At 43.8% G+C, this 15,194-nt stretch overlaps 1 protein-coding gene across 3 annotated transcripts in view; it reads left to right on the top strand.

Moving 5' to 3' along the window:
* LOC135068640 (transmembrane protein 132D-like) overlaps nucleotides 1–15,194 on the top strand; it is a 1,425,735-nt gene that overhangs the window by 1,107,376 nt on the left and 303,165 nt on the right. For all 3 annotated transcript variants that reach the window (XM_063964609.1, XM_063964610.1, XM_063964611.1), the window contains one exon: nucleotides 2,179–2,322. In XM_063964609.1, coding sequence (XP_063820679.1) covers nucleotides 2,179–2,322 — 144 coding nt within the window. The remainder of the gene's footprint in view (nucleotides 1–2,178; nucleotides 2,323–15,194) is intronic.

Here is a 15,194-nt window from a genome sequence, read left to right as displayed (position 1 = left end):
CCGCATCTGCACAGGAAAAACCTTATATGATTTAGTGATACAGATGGAACAACTGAGAGTTTCAATGATAGACTGGATATATTCTGAGACATTTGGGACTCATATATCTCGCGGTAGCCTTGTGAATGAGGAACTTTCTTTTTACTGAAAACAAGGGAAATGTAATACAGTGTGTCATAAAGAAAAACATCCTTAAATCCATTAGTCTGTCATGAAACAGATAACAGAACTCATCCTCCCTTTTATTTTTTCATAGGTACAAAAATTCTTACACATCCATCCATATGTCGATTTGAAAGCATTTAGCACTCGCTTCTCCTTCCACTTAGAGAGGCAGGACAAATGACAGAGGGTTAATGCAAGCACTGGCCAAGCCCAGGAAGGGTGTGTTCACTCATACAGTATGTACTGTATATAATACAAACCACAACAGAGCCATATTTGACCATCAGGGGGCGTATAACTTGCGGGTGCTTGACCTCTGGTGCAAAATAATCACTAATGATGTTGAGGATCAGCAACTACCTCTGTGTGTGTCTTCATCCTTCCCACTGATATTATTACTCGGCTGCAGCAATAGATGCTTTATTTATTTCATATTTGCAATTGGTCCACACAGTACAAAAGCAAATTTTGGGTTGATTTTTTAAAGTGGGGGGATGGACGGGAGGGGCACAGGAATTTATATTTAATCGAACTTTATTAGTACTTTTATTTGTATTTGCGTTGTTATATTGTATTTCACATGGGGGGTCATTCCGAGTTGATCGCTAGCAGAAAATGTTCGCAGCGCAGCGATAAAGCAAAAAATCGGCACTTATGCGCATGCGTATGCGGCGCAATGTGCACGCGTGACGTACTTTCACAACGGCCGAAGTAGTTTCACACAAGGTCTAGCGAAGCTTTTCAGTCGCACTGCTGACGCAGAGTGATTGACATGAAGTGGGCGTTTCTGGGTGTCAACTGACCGTTTTCAGGGAGTGTTTCGTAAAAATGCAGGCATGCCAGGAAAAACGCAGGCGTGGCTGGCCGAACGCGGGGCGTGTTTGTGACGTCAAATCCGGAACTGAACAGTCTGAAGTGATCTCAAGCAAGGAGTAGGTCTGGAGCTACTCTAAAACGGCACAATTTTTTTTGTAGTTGCTCTGCGATCCTTTTATTCTCACTTCTGCTAAGCTAAGATACACTCCCAGAGGGCGGCGGCTTAGCGTTTGCACGACTGCTAAAAACTGCTATCGAGCGATCAACTCGGAATGACCCCCCTGGTAAATACAAATTAGTGTTGAGTACTAACACTGCCCAAACACAGAGAGACTAATGCATACAATGTTTATTAAAGGATTATAGGGGGTCATTCCGAGTTGTTCGCTCGTTATTTTTTTCTCGCAACGGAGCGATTAGTCGCTAATGCGCATGCGCAATGTCCGCAGTGCGACTGCGCCAAGTAAATTTGCTGTGCAGTTAGGTATTTTACTCACGGCATTACGAGGTTTTTTCTTCGTTCTGGTGATCGTAATGTGATTGACAGGAAGTAGGTGTTTCTGGGCGGAAACTGGCCGTTTTATGGGTGTGTGTGAAAAAACGCTACCGTTTCTGGGAAAAACACGGGAGTGGCTGGAGAAACGGAGGAGTGTCTGGGCGAACGCTGGGTGTGTTTGTGACGTCAAACCAGGAACGACAAGCACTGAACTGATCGCACTGGCAGAGTAAGTCTCGAGCTACTCAGAAATTGCACAGAGAAGTCTTTTCGCAATATTGCAAATCTTTCGTTTGCAATTTTGATAAGCTAAGATTCACTCCCAGTAGACGGCGGCTTAGCGTGTGCAAAGCTGCTAAAAGCAGCTTGCGAGCGAACAACTCAGAATGACCCCCATAGTGTATACAAATTGGTTATTGTAAATTTTGCGTTAACAACAACCACTGCCAAGCTACGTCTCTTGTCATAAACCAGGTGCATACATTACTGTTCTCTCCTTTCATAACCCTGGTGCATATCCTACCCAGAGCTGTAAGCTCTATGCAACCTGTGCAAAATACCTCATTTTTTGTTACATTTCGCTCCTGTGTTTTAAACCCATCTGTACATGGGCCCCTATATTTCCAGTCATACTCGTTTTTTTAATAAATGAATGTTTTCACTAGAACAAGATATAAGTGAAATATGACTTTGTATTTCAGGAGGCAGAGATTCTGAACACTGCAATTCTCACCGGGAAGACCGTAGCAGTTCCTGTTAAGTCTGTCGCTATAGACAGCAGCGGCTCAGTGACAGATATCTCGGAAGCTGTGGAATGCCGATCTACGGATGAAGATGTACTAAAGGTATTTTCATTCTTAAACCGTATTTTAGTTTTCAGTTTTGAAACAACCATAACTACAGCAGTAGATTATTACACTGCATTATATGGGATGCAGTCAAGATCCCGCCAGATGGAATCCCGGTGGTCGAAATACCGACACCGTAATCCTGACCAGAACAATCCCAACATATTCTCCCTCCGTGGGTGTTCATGACACCCATAGAGGGAGAATAAATTAGTGTGCCCGCAAGGGGCTGCGTTCCGCTTGCCACCCCTGTCGGGATTGTGCTGGTCGGGATTCCGGTGTCCGTATTTCGACCGCCGGGATCCCGTCCAGTGGGACTTCGTACTGATCCCCATTACACTTCACAAACAATGATTTTTATGCTGGTAATGCAGAACGAAAGTGCTTACAGGTTAGTTATGTATATTTCTGCTATAATAGCAAAGTGTGAGCTCCTTGCTTATGATATAGTGGAGACTAAACTATGTGGGCACATTGGAAGCTGCTAATACTGTATATATTGATAGATTTTTATGATGATATATATTTATACTGTGTATGGGGGGAGGGGGTATTCAGTTATCTCCAATAATTTTGGAGCTATTGAATTCACACCCCTGCGTATTCAATTGTGGGCTGTTTTCACCCATTTTTAAGGCATTTTCGCCAATGCCTTTTCATCATTTTCTTGTAAAAAAGGCATTGGTGAAAAATGACTCAAAATCGGCGAAAAACGGCTTGCGTTTTTGCTGGCGCAGATGACAAAACACGTGGATTCACTGATCCCCATGTTTTTTGCTCCTGCTGAATTTTTCGCCTAGGTGAAAAAAACATCCCTGCTATTGAATAAGGCAAATCCCTATTCACCCTAAAAAATAGCACAAGTGCCGTTTTTTCACCTAGGCAAAAAATGGACCTAATTGAATACACCCCTAGGGGTTACTGGATGCTGCTACAGTATGTGTCATGACATAGGAGGCATGTTGTCATTGGAAGGCAGCTATGGAATTGTATGCTGGAACTCTGGAGATTGGTATATGCATGGGCATTGCTGCTTGTATCCTGTATGTACAGCTAATGAAGGCTGGTATATGTTGGATCAATATATGGAATTATAAATTGAAACTCTGGAGATTGATACAAGCAGGGGTACATGTATAGGTAATAGAGGCTGGTACTGTATATGCTTGGTCACTGCTGGAGTTATGTGGGCAGGCTATCAGTTGTAGAATGTGAGCAACTATGGCGCTGCTACACTGTCTAGGCCACTGCTAGTATTGTAGTGGTATTGTATTACTGATAGGACTGTCTCTAACTGATCAAGAAGTAGGTGAAAGTTTAAGAAGCATCATAAATTAATGAGCAGGGTTTGGTAAAGGTTTATGCTTACAGAATCCAGAATAGTTAATAAGACCCTGACCGTTTGAAAACTAATTACAGACAAATAAATATGAAGAATGAATACATTAGATGCACAGACTTAGTCAAACATGCCTGATACTGTTTATATTAGTGATGAGCGGGTTCGGTTCCTCGGAATCCGAACCCCCCCCGAACTTCACCCATTTTACACGGGTCCGAGGCATACTCGGATACTCCAGTATTGCTCGGTTAACCAGAGCGCGCCCGAACGTCATCATCCCGCTGTCGGATTCTCGCGAGATTCGGATTCTATATAAGGAGACGCGCGTCGCCGCCATTTTTCACTCGTGCATTGGAAATGATAGTAAGAGGACGTGGCTGGCGTCCTCTCACTTTGTTTCAGAACTTTCAGGGGGCTGCAAATATCTTTATTCTGGGGACCAGCAGTATTATAGGAGGAGTACAGTGCAGAGTTTTGCTGACCAGTGACCACCAGTATACGTTCTCTGCCTGTAAAAAAACGCTCCATATCTGTGCTCAGTGTGCTGCATATATCTGTGCTCACACTGCTTTGTTGTGGGGACTGGGGACCAGCAGTATTATATAGGAGGAGTACAGTGCAGAGTTTTGCTGACCAGTGACCACCAGTATTATACATTCTCTGCCTGAAAAACGCTCCATATCTGTGCTCAATGTGCTGCATATATCTGTGCTCACACTGCTTTATTGTGGGGACTGGGGTCCTGGGAACCAGCAATATTATATAGGAGGAGTACAGTGCAGAGTTTTGCTGACCAGTGACCACCAGTATTATACGTTCTCTGCCTGAAAAACGCTCCATATCTGTGCTGCATTGTAGTATATAGTAGGAGTACAGTGCATAATTTTGCTGACCACCAGTATATAATATATAGGAGTACGGTACAGAAGGCCACTGCTCTACCTACCTCTGTGTCGTCAAGTATACTATCCATCCATACCTGTAATGCATTTCAGTTTTGCAAAGTTTGCTGACCACCAGTATATAATATATAGCAGTACGGTACAGTAGGCCACTGCTCTACCTACCTCTGTGTCGTCAAGTATACTATCCATCCATACCTGTGGTGCATTTCAGTTTTGCGCAGTTTGCTGACCACCAGTATATAATATATAGCAGTACGGTACAGTAGGCCACTGCTCTACCTACCTCTGTGTCGTCAAGTATACTATCCATCCATACCTGTGGTGCATTTCAGTTGTTCGCAGTATATATAGTAGTAGGCCATTGCTATTGATACTGGCATATAATTCCACACATTAAAAAATGGAGAACAAAAATGTGGAGGGTAAAATAGGGAAAGATCAAGATCCACTTCCACCTCGTGCTGAAGCTGCTGCCACTAGTCATGGCCGAGACGATGAAATGCCATGAACGCCGTCTGCCAAGGCCGATGCCCAATGTCATAGTAGAGAGCATGTAAAATCCAAAACACAAAAGTTCAGTAAAATGACCCAAAAATCAAAATTAAAAGCATCTGAGGAGAAGCGTAAACTTGCCAATATGCCATTTACGACACGGAGTGGCAAGGAACGGCTGAGGCCCTGGCCTATGTTCATGGCTAGTGGTTCAGCTTCACATGAGGATGGAAGCACTCATCCTCTCGCTAGAAAAATGAAAAGACTTAAGCTGGCAAAAGCACAGCAAAGAACTGTGCGTTCTTCTAAATCACAAATCCCCAAGGAGAGTCCAATTGTGTCGGCTGCGATGCCTGACCTTCCCAACACTGGACGGAAAGAGGTGGCGCCTTCCACCATTTGCACGCCCCCTGCAAGTGCTGGAAGGAGCATCCGCAGTCCAGTTCCTGATAGTCAAATTGAAGATGTCACTGTTGAAGTACACCAGGATGAGGATACTGGTGTTGCTGGCGCTGGGGAGGAAATTGACAAGGAGGATTCTGATGGTGAGGTGGTTTGTTTAAGTCAGGCACCCGGGGAGACACCTGTTGTCCGTGGGACGAATATGGCCATTGACATGCCTGGTCAAATTACAAAAAAAAATCACCTCTTCGGTGTGGAATTATTTTAACACAAATGCGGACAACAGGTGTCAAGCCGTGTGTTGCCTTTGTCAAGCTGTAATAAGTAGGGGTAAGGACGTTAACCACCTCGGAACATCCTCCCTTATTCGTCACCTGCAGCGCATTCATCATATTCATATTCAGTCAGTGACAAGTTCAAAAACTTTGGATGACAGCGGAAGCAGTCCACTGACCACTAAATCCCTTCCTCTTGTAACCAAGCTCCTGCAAACCACACCACCAACTCCCTCAGTGTCAATTTCCTCCTTAGACAGGAACGCCAATAGTCCTGCAGGCCATGTCACTGGAAAGTCTGACGAGTCCTCTCCTGACTGGGATTCCTCCGATGGATCCTTGAGTGCTCCTTGCTCTGCTGTTGTTGCTGCTGGGAGTCGATCATCATCCCAGAGGGGAAGTCGGAAGACCACTTGTACTACTTCGAGTAAGCAATTGACTGTCCAACAGTCCTTTGCGAGGAAGATGAAATATCACAGCAGTCATCCTACTGCAAAGCGGATAACTCAGGCCTTGGCAGGCTGGGCGGTGAGAAACGTGTTTCCGTTATCAACCATTAATTCACAGGCAACTACAGACTTGATTGAGGTACTGTGTCCCCGGTACCAAATACCATCTAGGTTCCATTTCTCTGGGCAGGTGATACCAAAAATGTCCACAGACCTCAGAAAAAGAGTCACCAGTGTCCTAAAAAATGCAGTTGTACCCAATGTCCACTTAACCACGGACATGTGGACAAGTGGAGCTGGGCAGACTCAGGACTATATGACTGTGACAGCCCACTGGGTAGATGTATTGCCTCCCGCAGCAAGAACAGCAGCGGCGGCACCAGTAGCAGCATCTCGCAAACGGCAACTCGTTCCTAGGCAGGCTACGCTTTGTATCACCGCTTTCCAGAAAAGGCACACAGCTGACAACCTCTTACGGAAACTGAGGAACATCATCGCAGAATGGCTTACCCCAAATGGACTCTCCTGGGGATTTGTGACATCGGACAACGCCAGCAATATTGTGCGTGCATTACATCTGGGCAAATTCCTGCACGTCCCATGTTTTGCACATACATTGAAGTTGGTGGTGCAGAATTATTTAAAAAAAGACAGGGGCGTGCAATAGATGCTGTCGGTGGCCCGAAGAATTGCGGGCCACTTTCGGCATTCAGCCACCGCGTGCCGAAGACTGGAGCACCAGCAAACAGTCCTGAACCTGCCCTGCCATCATCTGAAGCAAGAGGTGGTAACGAGGTGGAATTCAACCCTCTATATGCTTCAGAGGATGGAGGAGCAGCAAAAGGCCATTCAAACCTATACATCTGCCTACGATATAGGCAAAGGAGGGGGAATGCACCTGACTCAAGCGCAGTGGAGAATGATTTCAACGTTGTGCAAGGTTCTGCAACCCTTTGAACTTGCCACACGTGAAGTCAGTTCAGACACTGCCAGCCTGAGTCAGGTCATTCCCCTCATCAGGCTTTTGCAGAAGAAGCTGGAGACATTGAAGGAGGAGCTAAAACAGAGCGATTCCGCTAGGCATGTGGGACTTGTGGATGGATCCCTTAATTCGCTTAACCAAGATTCACGGGTGGTCAATCTGTTGAAATCAGAGCACTACATTTTGGCCACCGTGCTCGATCCTAGATTTAAAACCTACGTTGTATCTCTCTTTCCGGCAGACACAAGTCTGCAGAGGTTCAAAGACCTGCTGGTGAGAAAATTGTCAAGTCAAGCGGAACGTGACCCGTCAACAGCTCCTCCTTCACATTCTCCCGCAACTGGGGGTGCGAGGAAAAGGCTAAGAATTCCGAGCCCACCCGCTGGCGGTGATGCAGGGCAGTCTGGAGCGAGTGCTGACATCTGGTCCGGACTGAAGGACCTGCCAACGATTACTGACATGTCGTCTACTGTCACTGCATATGATTCTCTCACCATTGAGAATGGAAGATTATATGAGTGACCGCATCCAAGTAGGCACGTCAGACAGTCCGTACGTATACTGGCAGGAAAAAGAGGCAATTTGGAGGCCCTTGCAGAAACTGGCTTTATTTTACCTAAGTTGCCCCCCCTCCAGTGTGTACTCCGAAAGAGTGTTTAGTGCAGCCGCTCACCTTGTCAGCAATCAGCGTTCAAGGTTACTTCCAGAAAATGTGGAGAAGATGATGTTCATCAAAATTAATTATAATCAATTCCTCTGTGGAGACATTCACCAGCAATTGCCTCCAGAAAGTACACAGGGACCTGAGATGGTGGATTCTAGTGGGGACGAAGTAATAATCTGTGAGGAGGGGGATGTACACAGTGAAAGGGGTGAGGAATCGGACAATGAGGAGGAGGTGGACATCTTGCCTCTGTAGAGCCAGTTTGTGCAAGGAGAGATTGATTGCTTCTTTTTTTGGTAGGGGCCCAAAGCAACCAGTCATTTCAGTCACAGTTGTGTGGCTGACCCTGTCGCTGAAATGATGGGTTTGTTAAAGTGTGCATGTCCTGTTTATACAACATAAGGGTGGGTGGGAGGGCCCAAGGACAATTCCATCTTGCACCTCTTTTTTCTTTCATTTTTCTTTACATCATGTGCTGTTTGGGGACTATTTTTTTCAAGTGCCATCCTGCCTGACACTGCAGTGCCACTCCTAGATGGGCCAGGTGTTTGTGTCGGCCACTTGTGTCGCTTAGCTTAGCCATCCAGTGACCTTGGTGCACCTCTTTTTTTCTTTGCATCATGTGCTGTTTGGGGAACTTTTTTTTTTAAGTGCCATCCTGTCTGACACTGCAGTGCCACTCCTAGATGGGCCAGGTGTTTGTGTCGGCCACTTGTGTCGCTTAGCTTACTCACACAGCGACCTTGGTGTGCCTCTTTTTTTCTTTGCATCATGTGCTGTTTGGGGACTATTTTTTTGAAGTGCCATCCTGTCTGACACTGCAGTGCCACTCCTTGATGGGCCAGGTGTTGTGTCGGCCACTTGTGTCGCTTAGCTTAGTCACACAGCTACCTCATTGCGCCTCTTTTTTTCTTTGCATCATGTGCTGTTTGGGGACTATTATTTTGAAGTGCCATCCTGTCTGACACTGCAGTGCCACTCCTAGATGGGCCAGGTGTTTGTGTCGGCCACTTGGGTCGCTTAGCTTAGTCACACAGCTACCTCATTGCGCCTATTTTTTTCTTTGCATCATGTGCTGTTTGGGGACTATTTTTTTGAAGTGCCATCCTTTCTGACACTGCAGTGCCACTCCTAGATGGGCCAGGTGTTTGTGTCGGCCACTTGGGTCGCTTAGCTTAGTCATCCAGCGACCTCAGTGCAAATTTTAGGACTAAAAATAATATTGTGAGGTGTGAGGTGTTCAGAATAAACTGAAAATGAGTGGAAATTATGGTTATTGAGGTTAATAATACTATGGGATCAAAATGACCCCCAAATTCTATTATTTAAGTTGTTTTTGAGGGGTTTTTGTAAAAAAACACCCAAATCCAAAACACACCCGAATCCAACAAAAAATTTTCAGGGAGGTTTTGCCAAAACGCGTCCGAATCCAAAACACGGCCGCGGAACTGAATCCAAAACCAAAACACAAAACCCGAAAAATGTCCGGTGCACATCACTAGTTTATATGTGATTTCACTACAAAAGAATTAGAGATGAGTGGGTTCGGTTCTCAACGAACCGAACCCTACCGGACTTCACGTCACGAGCCCGGATCCGAGTCAGGCTCGGGTTATCCCGCCTGACTCGGAAACCAGAACGAGGCAAAATGTCATCATCCCGCTGTCGGATTCTCGCGGGATTTGTATTCCATATAAGGAGCCGCGCGTCACGGCCATTTTCACTCCAGTCTCGGAGAGTGTAGTGAGAGGACATGTCTCCATCCTCAGTGTCTGTGTGGGCGGGAAAGTGGGGTGGCGATTCTAATGCTGTCTTGTGCTGCTCAGTCCAGTGTAGTCAGTGTCTTATGCTGCATCAGTCCAGCCAGCCACAGTGTTGGTGTCCTCTGCTGCTATATGTCCCCAGTGCTGCTGGCTGCTGTATAAGTCCCTTGCAGTTTTGCTGTGTTGTCTTGCATCAGACCAGGGGTAGTGTCTTGTGCAGCATCAGTCCAGTGACCAGTCACAGTGGTGGTGTCCTCTGCTGCCATATATCCAGCGTTACTGGCGTATAATACCAGTGATATTGCCGTATAATTCCTGTGATATTGCCGTATAATTCCCGTTAAGGCGCATAATTACAGTGAGATTGCCGTATAATTCTCGGGATACTGGCATATAATTCCTGTGATATTGCCGTATAATTACAGTGATATTGCCATATAATTCCCGTGATACTGGTGTATAATTACAGTGATATTGCCGTACAATTCTCGGGATACTGGCGTTTAATTCCTGTGATATTACTGTATAAGTACAGTGATATTGCCATATATTTCCCGTGATACTGGCGTATAATTACAGTGATATTGCCGTATAATTCTCGGGATACTGGCGTACAATTCCTGTCATATTGCCGTATAATTACAGTGATATTGCCATATAATTCCCGTGATACTGGCGTATAATTAGAGTGATATTGCCGACAATTCTCGGGATACTGGCGTATAATTCCTGTGATATTGCTGTATAATTACAGTGATATTGCCATATAATTCCCATGATACTGGCATATAATTACAGTGATATTGCCGTATAATTATCGGGATACTGGCGTATAATTCCTGTGATATTGCCGTATAATTACAGTGATATTGCAATATAATTCCTGTGATACTGGCGTATAATTACAGTGATATTGCCGTATAATTCCTGTGATACTGGCGTATAATTCCTGTGATCCTGCCATATAATTACAGTGGGACTGGCGTATAAATCCAGTCCAGTGATTCTGCCGAATATGTTCAGTGATACTGCCGTATATGTTGTAAAAGTCAAATTACTTTCTAACCAATATTTAAAATGCCAGCTCTAATATATACTGTGGACGCCTGCGCATCTTATTACCATGTGCTATGAATGTGCACTATACATCGCAAAACACTGCATCCCATAAGAGAATAATACACCCACACATTATCTGAGTTCCAAAGCTCATTGATGTATATATTTGTTATTAAAAGGATAGGTATTCAATATATCACAATGTACAGTATATATATAGTTACATGGTTACAATTTACACAGTAAGCAGTTATTACAAACTAATTCAAATACAGACACGGCCAGTAATACATCACCATCTCCCTCAATGCACTTTATAATCGCTCCAGTTCCTCCATCTTTAGCTGTGTCTCAACTCCAGCTAACAGCAGCAAAATATTACCAACACTCCATCTTGCTCAGCATCTGGGACAAAAAGGGCAGCCGGCTCTGTGTGTGATCACCTATACACTGAGTCTCTTGGGGGCGTGCACAGATCTCTTTTTATTAGTCTAGGGGAGGGAACTTTCTCATTCATGATGAGTCACTGGTCAGTGTGAGGGCTTTTGTTCAAGGTTGCTGGTCTCGGGTTTCCTGTCTATCACATGCTCCTTTGAGAATCCTTTTGTTCCAGTAAAAGCGACTTCATATTCCTACATTTAATCATAACTACTCATTGCAATGTGCTACAATCTAACCACAGGCACCAAATTAACACACTCAATAATCTTATTACTTTGACACTAAGCACGACATATCCATCTTGCTCCGCTCCAATAATAGACATACATGACGTTACTTCATTATATAATTTAAAACATTATCATGTCTGGCGCTTGATATGTTCAATTTATATGCTGTTTGAAATATGTGTCGAATCTATCTTTGTGGCATGTCTGTGTAAATGCATATGTTACCATATATTGCGGTGCGCGCTGCGCGTATTTGCAAGCTTAGCGACTCATAATGTGTGGAGTCTGTATGTTCTCCCTATGTAATATTTTTGACTTCGACAGTCCACCCTTTGGCAGTAAACAATAACTGCTATAAATTATTAACATAAGAAAAATATTTCAGACAATAATCGGTGACCTAGACACACGTATGTATTCATTACGCAAATCAGACACTTGACTCTATTTGGCGAATACAGGGAGGAGGACGAGGCATCCTCTATATGCACTCAGCGGTCACGGGACCACTGGTTGGGTGTGGGACAACATTCAACATATAGAGTATGCTGGGACAGTGCTTTGGCCTATAATGTGTGATTTGAACGAACATTTCACACATACATGTACCTACGTCTTTGTACACTGATGTTCGGATTCGATTGAGGTTCTGCTGGGTAGAGGGAGAAAACACAAACAAATCGTAAAAGTGACATAAAATTTTTTCATGATATATATATATATTACTATCATTTTCTAAACATTGTTTCCATTTCTGGAATGTATGCTAGGTCTGTTTAATCATTGAACAAGGGTTATAAGTAGTGTCCTTCCTAAATAACATAAACCTTCGGAGTTCAGGGAGAGCCACTCATAAACCTTTCTTCCACATATATTAATGAGCTCTTTATCTGCAATGTGTGAATAGCCATTGTCTGATTGTTCCTGATTACCTCCCAATTTCCTGAAATTGGTGAGATTTAAACATACCAAGGATTTAGCTATGGTTCTGGTGGATCTTAAGGCTAGGGGGTCAAGTTATATTATATTCTTTGTCCACCGGTCCCCTCCCCCTTCCATGTAATTCAAGTACCTCAGCTAACTCTGATAAAAAAGTATGGCACCAATCCTGCATCTTTTCGTCTTAGAAGTACCTGTGAGCACATCCAACATTCCGTTTGGTTTAAGACCTTACCCACTAGTGAGTGGTAATCACTCAATGGATGTCTGTCACCTTATTGCTAGACTGACATCTCTGGATGCACTCATCTTCAAATATGGGGTCACAATAACTACAAAATACAGTATTCCTCAGACAATAGCCTATCACGTTACCTCCAAACTCCGTAACTACTAGACCTTTGATTTTTCTCTTGCTTTAACAAACTGATAGGCTAAACATGGGATCCTATAACTAAATCGCTCCTTCCTCCAGAACCCATTCCATTCCCACACTCGACTCCTCATGAAAAACCTTGCAAAAATAGAATGTCCTGAAAAAAATGTTTGTCAGTGGGAAAGAGGAAAGAAAAAAATAGAACAAAACAAATCTTGTCCATTGCAAATCAATTACAATGACTGGTCTTTCTGTACTCCTTTAGCACGCTCAGGTAGTGTTCTACAGTGCTGCCTCTCAGTCTTCATGGAACAGACTCTCTGGTGATACTTTTGCGATCTCACTCCATTTATGAGTTCCTTCCGGACTACCGACTTTCCTGCAATGGGAATCGTGGACCCAAGTCTCTCTCTCGGCTACTTTCACTGGGATAGTGCTGTCAACAAAACTTGGTATGGTCCTTCCCACCTGTTTATTAGGCAACCTGAGCATAAGAACAATCACACAGTATCTTGGTTCACAATCAAGGCAGTTAGTATTTGGCATACCAGCAATCAACAGTTTCAAGTTCTTTTGTCAAGTTCTCAAATGCTGGCTCATCTCGATAAGGTACTGTACTGTCACCTCATTGGTGTATTTCTGATCATTGTGCGGATCAATCATGACATAAGGTTGTCTTCCAAAAAAAAACAAAAAAAACACCAAAACCAAAGCAAAAACAAAAACAAAAACTTCGAAGAGGGTGATTCGTTAAGTGAAGATCTGGGAGTGGTTCCAATGCTACATAATACTAGTGGCAGTGTTTATGACCACAATAGTCCAATTTCACTTTGCTCCTATTTCTAGGGGTACCATATATACACCCAAATTTCTGTGCAATTTTCTTTGCGGTAAACACAGCAGCATCCGTGGCGGCAGGAAATGCCTCTACCCAGTTTGAGAAAACATCAGTGCACACCAATACGTAACAATAATTCCTAAAGGGTGTTAACTGTATGAAGTCGATTTGTATTACCTGAAAAGGTCCGTCTGCAGGAGGGATATGGGATGGCTCTGTTAGTACTACCTTACCAAATGTTCTTCCTCATGCAAGTAAGACAGGTCATTGCTTTCCTGCTTGCCTGAGAAGAGAACCCTGGTACACGCCAGTAAGCTCTTTCCAATTTGCACATACCTTCCTTACCCTAGGTGAGTCATACCATATGCTGCCTCAACTAGGCTTGGGAGATACGTCCTGGGGGCCACTGGCTTACCTTGTCCATCTCTCCAGAGTCCTGGGGACTCCTAACCATACCCCTTCAACTTCCAGACCTCCTTTTCCTGTAGGGAACACAAATTTGTATCTTAATTTAACTGTTGTGTGTTTGCAATGTAGAGTACCATGAGCATAACTCAAAAAAAAGAAAAAAAAACATCCCTAGAGGAGAGAAAAAAGAAGAAAATATCAGGTCTGCGTTCACCAATGGGCATATCAGTGTCTATACAAAATTTCCCTTCATCAGTATTCTCATCCTTCCTCCACCCTTTGTGCATGACAAGGCACACTGCAGTAATACTGGTGTTATCGTGCTGGTGAGATATACTGGGTTCGGGCAGAACTCTGAAGGACCAATTAGGCATGTAGTGTTTGAACTGCAATCGGGCCCATGTATTGTACCACCCTGTGTGAACGCAAAAGATGAAGAGGAAACTGTGGAAAAACAGAATAGAGGTTGGTGACAGATAAGTTTGTAGAGGTGTAGAGGATTTTATTAAAATGACAACTGGATTGGGCACTACGGGGAATTGATTAACTACTTGGTCCACCCCCCTTTAAAGCTTGTGCATGCTGTGTCACTACTGGGTGCATGCTGTGTCCTGTCCATCCTAAGTTCATAGGGAACCCGGTATCTGTGAGATAATTTCCTCTACCTGTGATGGACATGAATCTAGAACAGTGTAATACAACATTAGTCTTTGAGGGTTTCTAACATACCTTGTACTTCCTGAGCGGGAGTACAATATATGTATTTCATATTTAACAAAGTTTCTGTTACGTTAGTCAGGGGCCATTTCTGTTAGGAAAAAGAAGGAAAGGAAAGGGTTTAGCATCGTAGGGGCCCAATCGTAACTTCAGCAGGTTTTTGTCAAAGGGTAATGTTGCACTTCTTTCATTCCTCCCATTTGCCGAATTAGTGTTTACCACTGATCTTATCCAGATGGAGAATTTTCTATTACTGCAAAAGACAAAAAAAAAATGAACAAGCTTCTAGGTCATGCGAAGTATTCATTCAATACTTCTCATCCCGTATTAAGGGTCTGTACATGGTCCAACAAACATTTCCGAGCTCATCTTGACTAGGGGCATTACTAGTAATGAATACTTCTTATATGGTAACTAAAAGAAATAGCCTGGGGTTACCCTGTCTCTGTCTGCTTTCCTACTGGCAAATACTAATGTGCGGACAGGTTTTTCTCAATTTCTGATGTTACTTTCTTGATTTTTATTTTATTTTTGGGTTTTACTATATATGTACACGAATGACACCATACTTACCAGTTCCACTGGTC

This window comes from Pseudophryne corroboree, chromosome 1 (genome assembly GCF_028390025.1).
Source record: "Pseudophryne corroboree isolate aPseCor3 chromosome 1, aPseCor3.hap2, whole genome shotgun sequence".
Taxonomy (NCBI): Eukaryota; Metazoa; Chordata; class Amphibia; order Anura; family Myobatrachidae; genus Pseudophryne; species Pseudophryne corroboree.
The sequence above is the reverse complement of the archived record's forward strand: the minus strand, read 5'-3'. Positions and strand labels throughout refer to the sequence as shown.